At 43.5% G+C, this 15,263-nt stretch overlaps 1 protein-coding gene across 2 annotated transcripts in view; it reads left to right on the top strand.

The window, feature by feature from the left end:
• The window catches only part of RNMT (RNA guanine-7 methyltransferase), an 83,044-nt gene that overhangs the window by 11,988 nt on the left and 55,793 nt on the right, over positions 1 to 15,263 (top strand). For both annotated transcript variants that reach the window (XM_077492392.1, XM_077492393.1), the window contains exons 3-5: positions 3,281 to 3,394; positions 10,710 to 10,845; positions 12,089 to 12,214. In XM_077492392.1, coding sequence (XP_077348518.1) covers positions 3,281 to 3,394; positions 10,710 to 10,845; positions 12,089 to 12,214 — 376 coding nt within the window. The remainder of the gene's footprint in view (positions 1 to 3,280; positions 3,395 to 10,709; positions 10,846 to 12,088; positions 12,215 to 15,263) is intronic.

Below are 15,263 nucleotides of genomic sequence, written 5' to 3'. Positions count from 1 at the left end.
GGGTCGACATGAGAGCCAGGCAACTAACATTTGAAGATCAGCTTTGGCAATCCTGTTTCTGTCATCACAATTTCCTCTGAAAGGTCATCTTTATTTATTCACAGGGGTGTAAAAAAAACATACAGCATTGTTGACGAATTTTAGCCCATTTCTTATTACATTTGACCTTTAAATGTGATGGTTTCTCTGGTGTGCTGATCTTTGCGTTAAGAGCTGCTTACACTCATCTGAAGGATGTTTCTCTTATTCTATGGATATGGCAATGTGCAATATATTGGTGGTGGACTGAGCTGTCATTATACATTTATTTAATGCTCTTAAAGTAAATCTAAATACAGAAGGGTGTATTTTTTTTTTTATGCATTAAAGTGGTTGTAAACCCTTTACAACCACTTTTGCCTACAGGTGAGCATGTAATAAGGCTTACATGTAGGTACCGTAAATTTCTCCTAAACACAGGTTAGTAGATATTCCCTGTATATGCATGTGCTGACGTTGTCAGCACATGCGCACTGAAGAAACGACTTGTGCGAGGGTGACGTCATTGCGGTTTGCGACCAAATTACAGCTGCAGGGGGACCCAGCAACATCATCGTTCTAAGGTATTTCATAATGAGCTAGTGTGGTGGGGGGGGGGTGTGTGGGTTTTTTTTGTTTTGTTTTTTTGCAGCGTTTTACAACCACTTTAGGATAAAAAAAACTGCAGCGCCTCCCCTAGCCCCCCTAATACTTACCTGAGCCCCATCTCCATCCAGCAATGTAGCACAAGAGACTCAGCTGGCCGGAACTTTCCCTCCTGATTGGCAGCAGCGGAGCGTCATTTGGCTCTCGCTGCTGTCAGTCAATGAGAGAGGGGGGTTGGGGCCAGGCCACAGCTCGCTGCCTGAATGGGCACACAGAGCTGCCGCTCGGCTTGGGTGCCCCCATATGCAAGCTGCTTAAAAGTATAACCTGTTTGTAATTTAGAAATGGGGGGGGGGGGGGGGGGCGGGGCGCGGCAAGGCTTTAACAAGTATCACTTTAATTACCTGGTGCGCTGGAAGCAGGCTTTAAAAAATCTCAGTAAAAATTATTTTTGGCTTTGTACCTGTCTTTGGCAGTTTTAAAGGACTCTTTCTTAAAGTTCTGGGTATTTTTTTTTTTTGGGGGAAATATGGGCGCCACGGGCTTTATAACGAGCGCATTGATCCTCATAGGCAAATGTAGAAGAAGCATCCTAAAGTGCATCTCCAGGCAAAATACATTTTTCTACTGATAATTGTACATTTCCTCTGTGTCCAAGTTAGTTCCATTTACTTCCAACAGTTCATACCTATTGATCCTGCCAGTATGTCTTCATTGACCTAACCACCTGCAAAGGGCTGACACCGCATTGCCTCTGTGTTGTAGCCCTTTTCCCCAGTGTCTCTTCTAAGGACTGCAAAACTGCATAGGAACACTAGCCCTTCCCGTAATGTGCAGGCTTTGTCACTATGAACAAGGGCTGGCAATGCTGAGCACACATAAAGATCTTCTCCTTTCTCACTGGTAAATGAGCGCGACTTGTGACGTACCCTGTCCTGCAAGAGCTGTTCATGTATTCCAAAATTGGAGGAGATTCACTAGAGATGGACGCTCACAGCCTCTACTGTATGAGAAGCAAAATAAAAAAAATTCCCTAAAATGCATGTAAAACCATGCACTACACTGCCTTGTATACAGCATGTTGCCTTGAGTAACTTTAAAGTAGAATTCCAGTCAAATTCTAACTATACTTAAAGCTGCTCCCACCCCCTTTCTAATTCTATTCTATCAAGTAAAGGAAAGATGTCTATACTCCTATTCTGAAGGGCACCCCAGTCCGGTTACATGATTTCTCCAGCGGGCAGCTTCAGTAGAGAGGAGAGATCACAGATAACAGCTGCAGAGCCTGTGTCATAATGTCACCAGTAGGCTTTCTATGGTGGATCGGTTGTCGGGGCTCCCCTTCTACACACAAGCTGGCGCTGGGAGCCTATCGTGTGACTGGACTGGACCGCCCTTAGACTAAGAGTGTAGATGTCTTTACATTTACATTGTAGTTAGACTAGACTTAGAATGGAGATGGGAGCAGGTTTAAGTATAGTTAGTATTTCTTTGGAAATCCTACTTTACCCACTTCAGCCTTAGAAAATGTTACCACCTTCCTGACCAGCACTTTTTACAGTTTGGCACTGCATTGCTTTAACTGACAAATGCACGATCATGCAATGCTCTACCCAAACAAAATTTGCGTGTCCACCCTCCCCCCCCCCCCCCCCCCCAAATAGAGCATATTTTTTGTTTTGGTGATATTTGATCACCTCTGCTGTTTATTTTTTGTGCTATAAACAAGTGACAATTTTTTGAGGGGGGAAAAAAAATATTCTTAACCTTTAGCTATAATATCCCCCACATTTTTTTGAAAAACAAATTTTTTCATCAGTTTAGGCCAATATCTATTCTTCTACATTTTTTTTTTTTTTTTTTTTTTTTTAACAAAAATAAGCCTATGGTTGGTTTGTGCAAAAGTTATAGCGTCTACAAACTATGGGCAAGATTTATGGCATTTTTATTATTTATTTTTTACTATTAATGTCAGTGATCTGCGGTTTTAGCGGTACTGCAGCAGAAGGATTGGGCGCTTGACACATTTTTTTTTGGGACCATTGACATTTATACAGCAATCGGTGCTATAAATATGCACTGATTACTGTGTAAATGTCACTGGTAGGGAAGGGGGGGTTAGCACTAGAGGACGATTTGAAAGGTTAAATGTGTGTTAGATGTGTCCTAACTGTATGGGGAGGAGACGTATTGTTCCTACCAAGCAGGAACAACGATACGATATGTCTCCTCTCACCTGACAGAACAGGGATTTGTGTACACACACACACACACACACGCACACGTTCTCATGCACACGATCACCGTCGGCCACGTGCATCGGGTCCCACCGCCATGCAGCTGATGCGTGCTTCCGGGGATGCCTGCACTCTGGCAGCTCTTAAAGGGATGGATGTACCCAAACATGGTTTTGCCCAGGATAGCCATTATGCTGCAGTATAAGTACGTGAGTCGGCCGGGAACCGGTTAATGGCACCTACATTTTTTAATGAAAAGTTATAATGTGCACTTAGTGTAATGTTTTGTTATGTATGTTTTGAACCATTGTAAAAATGAATACAATTTTCCTATAACTTTCTGCTTTCCTAGCATGTGACCTTATTAAAGATCAAAATTATCCTATTGTACCAAATGATGCTTGTTTCCTTTTTGGCAGCCGCACGCAGGTCATCAATCAGATGATTCATTTGGAAACCAATCGGCTACCAGTGTATCTAGCTGTTCACTCAAGAGGAAGTCTGATGCTTTGGAATCGCCAGCTAAGAAAGTGGTATGTAGCTTTGCTTTTTTTTCCCCCCAACTATTAAGCATTTAAACCATTGCAGAAATGTTTTTAACTTTGGTGCTTAAAAAAAAAAAAAAAAAAAGCAATATATGAATAAAGTTGTCCTAGTAAGCTTTAGTAAGTAGGCTAAAGTGAAAGGGATTAACTGTGCATCCAAAAAGTATTCACAGCACTTCACTTTTGTGGTGTTGGTCCAATCCTTGTTGGGGCTAACTATGCAGCCGGATCCATTCAAAGTGTCTTTTAGGCAAAATTGAATGGAGTCTGTGCCTCGTTTCCGAACAAACAAGGTTTTGCTAGTAAACTGTCGGATCGGAGGCCTGTGCTTGCTTTTTTAAGGAGAAAGGGGAGGGCACGATGTGGGGGTGGGGCTTAGCGCAATGTTGGCATCCTCCAACGCGGGAGTGTAGGATTTTTTTTTTTTTTTTTTTCCTGCAGAATTGTCAGAGAGACATAACAGCCAAGAGCCATGTAAGAGCAGAGGTTGGGGTTTGGTTAAATCCAAATTCTGGATTTCAAAAATCTAAATTCAATTAATGAATATAATTTCCTTCCCTTCCCGTCTGTCAATCCAATCGGTTATCTCCATCCTACAAGGAGAACTTCTGGCGTCAAAGATCCATACCCCCATATGCCTATTTCCTCACTAGTAATATATACTTTTCAAGGTGGAAAATCTTCACTTTCAGTGTGTAGCTCTGCTTTCTGGTCTAGCTACTACACATTGAGTGTTTACAAGGATTCTGGCCCCTCTTCTAGACAGTTTAAGTGCCCAAGGTATAACAATTATGGTTTACCTGGACGATCTGTTCTTAGTAGTCCAGTCGGTAGCATCTTTGCCACCAATTACGGCCTCAGTTCTTTGAGCATGATGCTACAAGCTTGGCAGGCCTATTTTTGGGCAGTTTCTCTCATTCTTTGCAGAACCCCCCAAGCTTCATCAGGATGGATGGGGAGCGTCAGTGCACAGCCATTTCCAGATCTCTTCAGATGTTCAATCGGGTTCAAGTCTGGGCTCTGGCTGGGCCACTGAAAGACATTCAGAGTTGCCCCATAGCCACTCCTTTTTGTTATCTTGGCTTGTGCTTAGGGTCATTGTCCTGTTGGAAGATGAACCTTCGCCCCAGTCTGAGGTCAAGAGCTCTCTGCAGCAGGTTTGCATCAAGTATGTCTCTGTACATTACTGCATTAATCTTTGCCTCAATCCTGGCTAGTCTTCCAGTTCCTGCCACTGAAAAGCATCCCCACAGCATGATTCTGCCACCACCGTGCTTCACTGCAGGGGTGGTATTTGCCAGGTGATGAACAGTGCCTGGTTTTCTCCAGACATGATGCTTGCCATTCAGGCCAAGGAGTTTAATCTTTGTTTCTTCAGATCAGAGAATTTTGTTTCTGTTTTGTTTTGGTCTGGGAGTCCTTCAGGTGCCTTTCAGCAAATTCCAGGCAGGCAATACAAATACAATACAATACAAATCCCACTCAAAGAATCGCATGCAATTTGAACAGCAATGCAGCTCGCTTGCGATCTGCTCCTCTGTGTGTGTCTGTGTATAGAAAGGGAAAAGCACCATCTAGTGGGCAGTTCATTAAAAAATGTTAGACACAGTACATATCTGGCCAAATGCAAAATAATCCACATAGGTGTCCTGGTCCCACCGATAATGGCAAATCACGGACGCTGTAGGTGCTCAAAGGACTAGAGGAGATGTAGAGCCGATCCGTCGCCAAGCTAACATCACTTCCACTCTATACCCACGGGGTCCCGGAATTTCTCCAGTGGCTGTGATTTGCTATCATCGGTGGGTGTTTTAATTCATAGCTGTCTCAAGTCATTCCCAACATGGCAACTAATCTTAATCATAGATTGGGGTGGGGGGGGGGGGGAGCAAGAACAATATTCTAAACATTATTTGCTCATATTTTTGCCAATGTCTAGGACCAAGTCTAAGTACAAAATATTCACCTGCACTATCCTAGTGCAATCTTGCATTTACTCACTTTTTCACTCTGCAATTAAATACAGCAGTAATCAAGAGCCTCTTGTCTTATAAAGCGGTGCCATCTTCTTGCAAGATGCACATAAAGTAGTGCCTGAACTTCATCTAGCGTCATATCGCAGAGGAAAGTTCTGGTCAAAGCAACTGGAACATGCATAGAATGTACTAGTTTGTGTATCTTGATGTACTAGGGAGGTATTCTAGTCATTCTGTCTTTCTCCAATCGTTTTCCAGGGCTGCATACGGGAGATGGGCTCCTCCCTGAAATGGGAGAAAGTCTATTGTAAACGTCAGTCTCTACCTGTGTGCCTCAGTTGTTTGTTTCCTCCGGACTCGAGGAGCTGCAAAACGTTTATTTTTTCAAAGTCTCTGTGCTTTTTGCAGCGGACTTCCTGTCCAGCATCCCATTCAGCCCAGTGGGCCTTGGGAGGGCAAGCAAGGGCAGCAACATGAGCACCATTCCTTACACTGGTAGAGGCCTGCTTGTCTGCCCACTGCCAGCCTGTCTGACCACCATATTAGAGCAAATGGCAGCCGCTGGACCCAGCAGTCTCCTGGCATCTTTCACCTGGTCTGCCCAACAGGATGTACCAAGATGGCGCTGAAAATATCACTTCCGGTCACATGGTTCCGGTTGGTGGCCATTTTGGTGAAGACTGGAAGCCTTTTAAGAAAACAATAGAGCGGGTCACTTCCCGTAACATCATTTCTGGGCAGTGGTGCCACAAATAAAAAACTAATTTTTTAAAAAGAGAGAAAAATGACAGATTAGCAAAGACATCCCTCCCTAATGGAAAATCAGGAAGGAGGACACCAGAGGAAGCAGCATGTGCAGGTATGTCCACCAACCTGCATGGGGTCAGCTGGGGGCGGGGCCAGAGCTAATGCAGGAAGCAGTTAAAATGGGCCCTCTAAGCAGAGGATCCTGGTGGCTGACCATGTCGCACACTTCTCCACCCTACCTTGCAGATCCCACAAGCCAGGATAGCTCTGAGGTATGCCAGAGTACTTTGGAATCACCTCTGTCTTTACCTTACTACAAACTTGTCTATTTACATGCAGACCTTTTGTGCTTGATTACAGGCAAAGACCCCAGAGGAAAGAAAGGTGAAAATCTGCAAGAAAGCATGCGCTTCTTGCGGCCACCATTTTCCTCTTGACTGGAAAAAGCCTTTATGCCAAAAATGCATAGATAAGATGGTAGATAAAGAATCACAAGGTTACCGCAAAGACCCGCTCGGTAATTTCAAAGAAATAAATAAAGAGCACCATGGAGCCACTATGCTCAGCAATTGATAAATTGGAGGCACCGGCATGTGCTAGTCAAACTAGCCTGAGGAAGCATAGGCCTTCCTCAGAATCATCCGCTTTTGCCATGGGACGTGTGGGAACAGCGGCAAGAGGACTATTCTGAGGAAGGCCTATGCTCAGATTCTGAAGATCATCCATCATCAGAGGGCAACTTGTTTCCCTCAGAAGATACGCACAGTCTTCTAAAAGCCATAGCCGATACGATGGGCAAAATAGAGCAAAAAGCTGCAGTACTTACTCTACATGATAAAATGTATAAAATACTGCAGCCCAAGAAACCTAGAACATTTCCAGTATACCAAACTCTTAGACTTTGTGAGTTAAGAGTGGGAAGAACCAAAGAAGAAACTCTTCATGCCAGCGTCGGTTTAAACACAGATATCCATTTGCAGAAGCAGATACAAAAACCTGGGCTAAATGCCCCAAAGTGGATTCCTCTTTAGCAAGAGTCGCAAAAACGAATCTGACTTCGCTTTTGACGATGCGGGTACCTTAAGCGACCCCATGGATAAGAAGATAGAAGCCCTCCTAAAGAGGGCCTAGGAAGCAGGGGCGGCAAACCTGAATCCAGCGATAGCTTCCACCTGCACAGCCCGTACATTACTAGTTTGGTTGACCCAGCTACAAGAGTTACTGGAAGGTGACACACCAAGAGAAGAACTATCCCCACACTGACCAGAGTCGTAGCTTTTCTAGCGGATGCTTCCTCTGAAACCGTAAGGGTATCGTCAAGGGTTATAGCTCTAGTGAACTTGGCCTGAAGGGCCCTGTGGCTGAAGTCATGGGAAGGCGATCTCTTCCAAGAACAGACTATGCAGAATCCAATTCATGGGAGACCTGCTATTCGGGCCTGTACTAGACAGGACCGCTGGAAAAAACAAGGGGTTCCTCCAAACCAAAAAGAAACAGGGGAAGGGTACCCTTTTGGCAATTCAAAAAAAGCACTGGGGACAGCAAAACAAAAAAGACAAGGGGGAATCCATCCCCAAGCCTTCTAATCCAAAGAACAAAAAACGGTCTTCAGGTGGGGGGGTAGACTCGCAACTTTTGGCCTAATACCATACCTAAACGACCTACTGTTCTTTGCAGACTCAACGGAGACCCTAGAAACCAATCTGCGCACAAGTAAGTCCTAGCTACAAAACCTGGGGTGGATAGTAAATGCAGAAAAATTGCACCAAGCCAGAGACTAGTGTACGTGGGCTATGTACTGGATGCTAGAATAACCAAAACCTTCATATTGGAGGAACAAACTAAAACCTAACACAGGCAATAGCCTCTCTGAGGACCAAGTCTATCATGATCAGACAAGGAATGGCAGTGCTAGGACTGATGACTTCTTCAATCCCATCTATCACCTGGGCGCAGATTCACATGAGACCTATACAGAATTACGTTCTGTCCCAGTGGGATGGCAACCCCTCATCCCTAGACACGTCCATTTCTGTACCAAACTCCAACACTCCAGTGGTGGCTCAATCCACTCCGATACATCGGGGGGCGCAGATGTGCTCAAACCAACCTTGTCAGGATTACCACAGATGACAGTACCTTAGGTTGGGCAGCACAAAGGGGAAATGGAACTCAAAATAGTCTCAAGCCTCCCTGAATATGAGGGAGCTAAAAGCTGTGGAAGAGGCACTAAAAGACTTACAACCAGCGATATAGAGGAGAGATGTAAGGGTTCAATCGGACAGCACCACGGCAGTGGCATACATAAACATGCGGGGGGGGGGGGGCTGAGCCTGATGGAAACAATTCTGTTATAGACAGAAACAAACAAGATCAATATCAGGCATCCACATGAAAGGAACAGATTATAAGCCAGAAGACTATAAAACGGACACAATGGTTGCTAATTCGAGCAACCTTCACACAGGTCACATAAACGTGGGGAGTACCCAAGGTAGATCTGTTCGCCTCCAAGGCAGACACAAAATTACCAATGTTCTTTTCACTGGATTTCACAGATGGCAACAGTGACTTGGATGCATTCAGCTAATGCTAGACTCGGCAGCTGTTATGCATTCTTTCCAGTTGTCATAATGCCAAGAGTGATTCAAAAAATCAAAGAGGAGAAAGCAGCAGTGATACTCTTAGCACCATACTGGCCCCAAAGGGCATGATTAAGTCACTTGAAGAACTTCAACGTCCAGCCACAGCTGACACTGCTGAATTTTCCAGATCTCTTATCACAGGGACCAGTCAACCATCCGAACCACAGACTCCTGAAGCTTTCGGCTTGGTTACTGAAAGGGTAAGGAAAAAAAAAAAGGGCTGTCAAAGTGATCAACACTATTCTAGACAGCAGGAAACCTGTGACTAGAGCAATCTACGAGAAAGTAAGGAAAAAGTTTGTCTCCTGGACTAAAACCAAATGGATTCCCAGCAGATGGATCTTCCCAACGATTCTGGATTTCCTACAGGAAGGAGCAGACGAGAAAATCTCAAAGCACTCTTAAGGTACAAGTGGCAGCACTTTTCTCCTTTTATGGACACCAGACTAGCAGAGGATCCACAGGTAAAGTGATTCCTAATGTCAGTAAACAAAGCTAGACCTGCAAAAATTGACAGAACTCCAACATGGGATATGTCCACAGTGCTCAGAGGATTTCTCTCCCCCGTTTGAACCATTGGAAGATGGCTCAGACAAAAACTTTACTCTAAAAACAGCATTTCTAGTGGCCCTGGTATTGGCCAGAAGAGTGAGCGAAATCCAAACTCTTTCCATGATGGAACCTTACTGCCTGATACAGGCAAAATAATCCTCACCAGTCCAAATTCTCCAACCCGTCAAACTCCAACCACTTGACTTCCGGTTTCTTTAAACCAGCAGTAATTGGCGTTTTTGATGAATTGGTGGTTGGACACAACACCGGCAACCGAATAGTCTGGTGCAGGATATTATGAGTGTAACTTCTTACTCTGCTTCGATACTTGCCAACAAAATGGCCGCCTCCATGGCGGCGACAACTTTGTCCTCGTTAGCAGCTGTGCTGTCAAAACAGCTCAATCATCCTGTCCTGGACTCTATTTGGTTGTCTGTGTTGTGTCCAACCACCAATTAGTCAATCTCCAATTACTGAGGTATTAAACCGGAAGTGATGTGGTTGGAGTTTCTGATAGGTTGGAGAAATTGACATTAAATTGAAATTAATGCTGGCTTTACTATTAAGTCTCCAACATTCCATAGGACGCAAACTGTAATTATCCCATCACTTCCAAAATCTATGGATAGCAAGAGAAGAGACACTTGCAATAAGCTAGATGTAAGAAATGCACTCCTAGTACCTTGAGAGAACGAAGGATTGGCGGAGAACCACCTCTTCATCCTCCTATGCAGGAGCCAATAAAGGTAAACTGACATCAAATCTCTATCAGCAGATGGATTAGAATTGCTATACATATGACATATGAGGCACAGAACCTCACCTCTCCAAGCAAGATCAGAGCCCATTCAACGAGAGCCTGGGCAATCTCGGTCGTATAGAAAGCAGGGGCAACTCCGGAGCAGATCTGCAGGGCAGAGACATGGTCGAGCTCCAGTATGTTTGCGAGGCACTACCAATATAGACCAGCTGTCCGGCCAAGACCAGGCATTTTGGTCGCAAGGTGCTCCAGTCTTTATCCCTACCCTAGTAAGTATTGCTTGATACATCCTCTCGGATGATGCCCTGGAAGACTATTTGAGAAAACAGGTACCTGGTAACTTTTTCTAAGTCTTCCAGGGCATCACTAGTTTTCCTAAAGCGATAAAACCAGGTATAGTGGGGAAGCTTTAGCTTGCTTAGAGTTCATTCATTCGGTGCTTTAAAATAACTGAGGCACACAGATAAGACTGACTAATTTTATAATGGTGGACTAATGTGTTTCCTGTTTCAGGGAGGAGGAGCCTATCTCTTGGATGCTGCCCTGGAAGACTTCTTAGAAAAAGTTACCAGGTACCTGTTTTTATATAATTATAATTTAGTTTTATTTTTTTTGCTGCATAGTGTGTACAAGAAGGCCATTCCTCAGCTGTTGCTGCACATTACAATGAACTGCAAGAGTGTGGACTAAAGCAGCGAAGTCAATCTCGCATCTTCTACCTGAGAAACTTCAATAACTGGATGAAAAGTGCACTCATAAGTGAGTTCTGCATAGTATGTCTGTGTGTCTTATTAATAATAATTATTCATTTAAAAAAATTTTTTTTTATAGTATTTGTGGGCAAACATTTACTCAGTAATAGATTAAAAAAAATCTGGAACTCAAAGGTCCTAGTATAAGGCCCCTTTCACACATATGGACCGTTCGTCCGTTTTCATCCATCCTTTGATGGATGAAAAACTAACGTCAGTCTATTCCTATGGAAAAAACGGACGCTTCTTTTTTTTATTTTTTACGGATGACAAACCTATTTATCTTCCTTTTTAAAAAGGATCAGATGAAAAACGGTTGTATATAGACCAACAATCCATTGTTGCATTAGTTTTTGCATTGCTTGTTAGGAGCAACTGGTCACAGTGGGGGTGGGGAAAAGCAGGACAGGAGAAGAGCTGTATACACAGTGAGGGGGCAGTCTGTAGACAGGCTCCCTCACTTGCCAACGTTGACTGTCATTGTCCGCTTTCAAATGTAGTTGCCGGCTTTTTTTTTTTTTCTTTTGCTGATGTCATGTGGGTGGTTTTGGGACAAGAAAGGCAGGATAGCATTATCTGTATACACAGTGAGGGGGCAGTCTGTACAGACAGGCTCCTGCACTTGCGGACGCTGACTGTGTCATTGTCAGTTTTTAAATGTAATTGTCCTGCCTTTTTTTTTTTTTTCTCTTTTAATACATCTTCATAGCGCTGAGAAGGAGCTTTCATTTGAGCCTGCCACTAAACAAAGTGGCGTGGTCACCGGGTGATGTCACTGGGTGGCCCAGCCCCTTTGTTTAATTTAGTGGCGGCCCCCGAATGACAGCTCCTTTTCCAAGCTATGAAGAAATATAGAAAAAAAGAGCCGACAATTGCCTTTTAAAAGCTGATGCTGACCGTAACAGTCAGCGTCAGCAAGTGAGGGAGCCTGTCTGTGCAGACTGTCATTGCACACACTGCCCCCCAAAAAGTTGACCTGTCACAGATCTGCTATCGCCAAGGGGACCAATGGTCCCCTAGGTAATGGCAATAAAATCCATAAGTAAAAAAAAAAAAAAACACATGACAAGTATTCATTTGGAGATCTACTTGTCCCAGAAATGAAAATACAAGTGGTTTGAAATCTTAAAGTGGAGTTCCACCCAAAAATGCAACTTCCGCCCAGCATAGAACATTGAAATGGCTGGAACTCGGCTTAAAGATTTGCATGTCTGTATGCTTTTAACATATAAAAATGTTTTTTTTGTTAGATGAGTTTTTAGACAGAGTGCGAGAGAGAAAAAACAGAAACATCGCAGTGTTGGATCTCGGCTGTGGGAAAGGAGGAGATTTGTTAAAGTGGAGGAAAGGCAGAATAGATCATCTTGTCTGTACCGGTAAGTCGGTTCAACAGTTTTTAAGTGTAATTTTGACATTTTTAGTTAGGTTTTACTTTTTGGCTCTGAGTAATTTCATGAGGTATTCTCTGCTTATTTAAAGAAATAAAAATAATGTATATGTGAATTCTCACCTTCTAAAATAAACCATTCAGTTTAACATAGAAATGAAAGGCAAAACATTTTTGTGTATACATATAAATTTTTTCCTTTTTATAAATGATTACATACCCTCTGTTTTTAGCTGCATTAGGAACTCTGAGAGATGGGGGAGGAGAAACAGCAGCACAATGGTCTTCCCAGTAAATGGCTGTGTGTGGGGGGGGGGGGTGGTATGTCAGCACAAGTCTATTCATTAGATAAGATTAGGCAGAGTTCCCAGCACAGCCAGAAAAGGGCCACGTTAAGCTCTCATGCCTATTGTAGTCCATTTTTAATATGAAGGCAGAGGGACTGGCAAGAACGCCAGGGATTTCCTACAAAGAACAGGATAGTGTTTCTTATAAGTACATGGTACAGCAGGCACATATCAGGAATATGAAATGTTGGGGTGACATTCTTTAACCTGTTGAAGACCAGGTATTTTCTGGCATTGTTTGCTTAAAGCGGGAGTCCCCTGGGACTCCGCGTTTTTTTTTTTTTAAAGTCAGCAGCTACAAATACTGCAGCTGCTGACTTTTAAAATAGTGACACTTACCTGTCCCCAGCGCGCCCGCGATGTCGGCACCCGAAGCCGATCTCTAGATCGACACTCTAGTGCTGCCGCCGCCATCTTGGGTATGGGAATCAGGAAATGGAGCCTTTCGGCTTCATTTCCCGGTTCCCTACTGCGCATGCGTGCGCTGCGCAATGAGGACGGTCCCCGCTGCCTCTGGGATCTGTGCGTTTCCCAGCAGGCAGCGGGGCACTTGCGGAAGGGGGCGGGCACTTGCGGAAAGGGGCGTAATGTACGCCCCTTTCCGCAGAGAGCTAGCCCGGAAGTGGGTGCAGTTACCTGGATTATCCAGGTAACTGCACCCCCCCCTCCCCCCTGAAAGGTGCCAATTGTGGCGCCGGAGGGGGGGACGAATCCGATGAGCGGAAGGTCCATTTTAGGGTGGACCTCCGCTTTAAATGTAAAAATCCTGTTTTTATTTATTTTTCTAGAAAATTAGTTGGGACCACCGAACATTATAGATTTTTATATTTTTCTTTTTAAAGCAGATGCCATAGAGAATAAATTGGTGGGTTTTGCAATTTTTTTTTTTTTAATATATTGCACTCTATTTGCGCAGAGGTTTTTCAAACGCAGTAGGGGGGGGGTTAAACAAAAATAAACATTTTAATGCATAAGACACTATATAACCCAATTTTTTTGTATAATCTAAAAGATCGTCATGTTTTAAAATTGTGCATGCCTACACAACGGCAACAAACGTAAATTTTGCTATCCAGAGGCGACGCTTTAAACAGCCTTTACAGGTTACCACTTTAGATGTACAGAGGAGGTCTAGTACTAGAATTGCAAAAGAGAGGGTATGACAGGGTCACATAAATTTGTTGTGCCACATCCTAAAACATCACAACAAAGAAAAGGGGGTCCCCTGGGGGTGGACTTTTAAGGCACGTACAAATTATAATAGTATACAAATTATTTTATTACATAAAACCAAACAAAAGGTAATTGAATATACAGTATATATTAAAAAGTACACCAACAGGTATATATACAACCAGTATTGATGCTATGTCGTATCATTCATTTGAACAGAAAACACCCTATGCGTTAAGGAGCTTGGAAAAGCGTGTCCTTCTTCAGGGCTGTGTGGATACAATGTTTCTGTAGAATAATACTGTTAACATATATGACAATAGCTGCTGGGCACCATTTGATAAAAAAACAACCTCCTTTTCTTTGTAGTACTAGAATTGCTGCCCATGATTTGATGTTTGCGATGATACCTCATGTGTGCGGCGATCTCTGTTTGCGTGTGTTTTAGGACCGACGCACACATTCCCCTTTTCACGCTGAGACACAGGCAGTTTTATATTTTTTTCCACAAATTTTCAAAAATATTTTAGGGGTGCATGGAATGGGTTTTTTGGTAACGAAACCGAAAATGAAAAATACACTAGGCCAAAAACCTATACGGAATCAACACAGATACCGAAAATTACGGTTTTTAAAAAATATTTTCATACAGAAGATGGACAGACTGGGAACATGGTACAGGAGATGGTCAGAGACTGCAGAACATGATACAGGAGATCAATGCAGCCTCACCAGTTCCCCTCAGATGCAGCCTGCCTGATAAAAATACATGCACAGTGTTTTCCATGTATTCCAATGGCTTTAGTTCACACCTTGCAGTCAGTTTCCGGTGTGGAAACTGACTGCATGGTGTGAACTAGAGCCATTGGAATACATCGAAAACACTGCATGCATTTTGTGCAAAAAAAAAAACACAAGCAACTGCATCTGGTGTGAACTGGTTCTGTTCCAACAGACTTCTATTGGGAATGATCATATCATTACCTCTACTAGCAACAACAACTTAACCCCCATTCTATCACATGGCGATAAAAACCTAGCTGGGTCAAAATCAAGATGACTATTATTATTATTATTATTATTATTATATTTTTTTATTTTTTATAGGGCCAATAAAGGGAGTACAGCCTTTTTGTCCTGTAACCTGATTTTATATAGCATGGCTACATTCACACAAGTGGGCAGAGGTGGATAGTTTGAGAGGCAAACAAATGACTCTTGGATGCAGCAGCACTGTGGGCACAAAAAAACTTGATTGTGACGTGTTTTAGCTGCGGACAAAACTCTGCAGTAATGCTTGCCCTGAGCACACTCTTTTCCCCTCATGCAGCTTGCCAGTGTCTGAATGCAGCCTCACCCTTGCCCTGATCAGAGCGGTGATCTCTGTGTGTCACGGAGCTGTGCATTGAATTGCCTGGGCAGCTGCAGTAACAATGTCCCACCTCCTGTAATCTCGTCGGGCTGATTCTATGTCCCGCCATTGGATCAGTGTACTGTCTGTCACAGGAGGCGGGGCAT

The sequence above is a fragment of the Lithobates pipiens genome, unplaced genomic scaffold (genome assembly GCF_037356315.1).
Source record: "Lithobates pipiens isolate NorthernLeopardFrog02 unplaced genomic scaffold, aLitPip1_a1.2 Scaffold_19, whole genome shotgun sequence".
Lineage (NCBI taxonomy): Eukaryota > Metazoa > Chordata > Amphibia > Anura > Ranidae > Lithobates > Lithobates pipiens.
The sequence above is the reverse complement of the archived record's forward strand: the minus strand, read 5'-3'. Positions and strand labels throughout refer to the sequence as shown.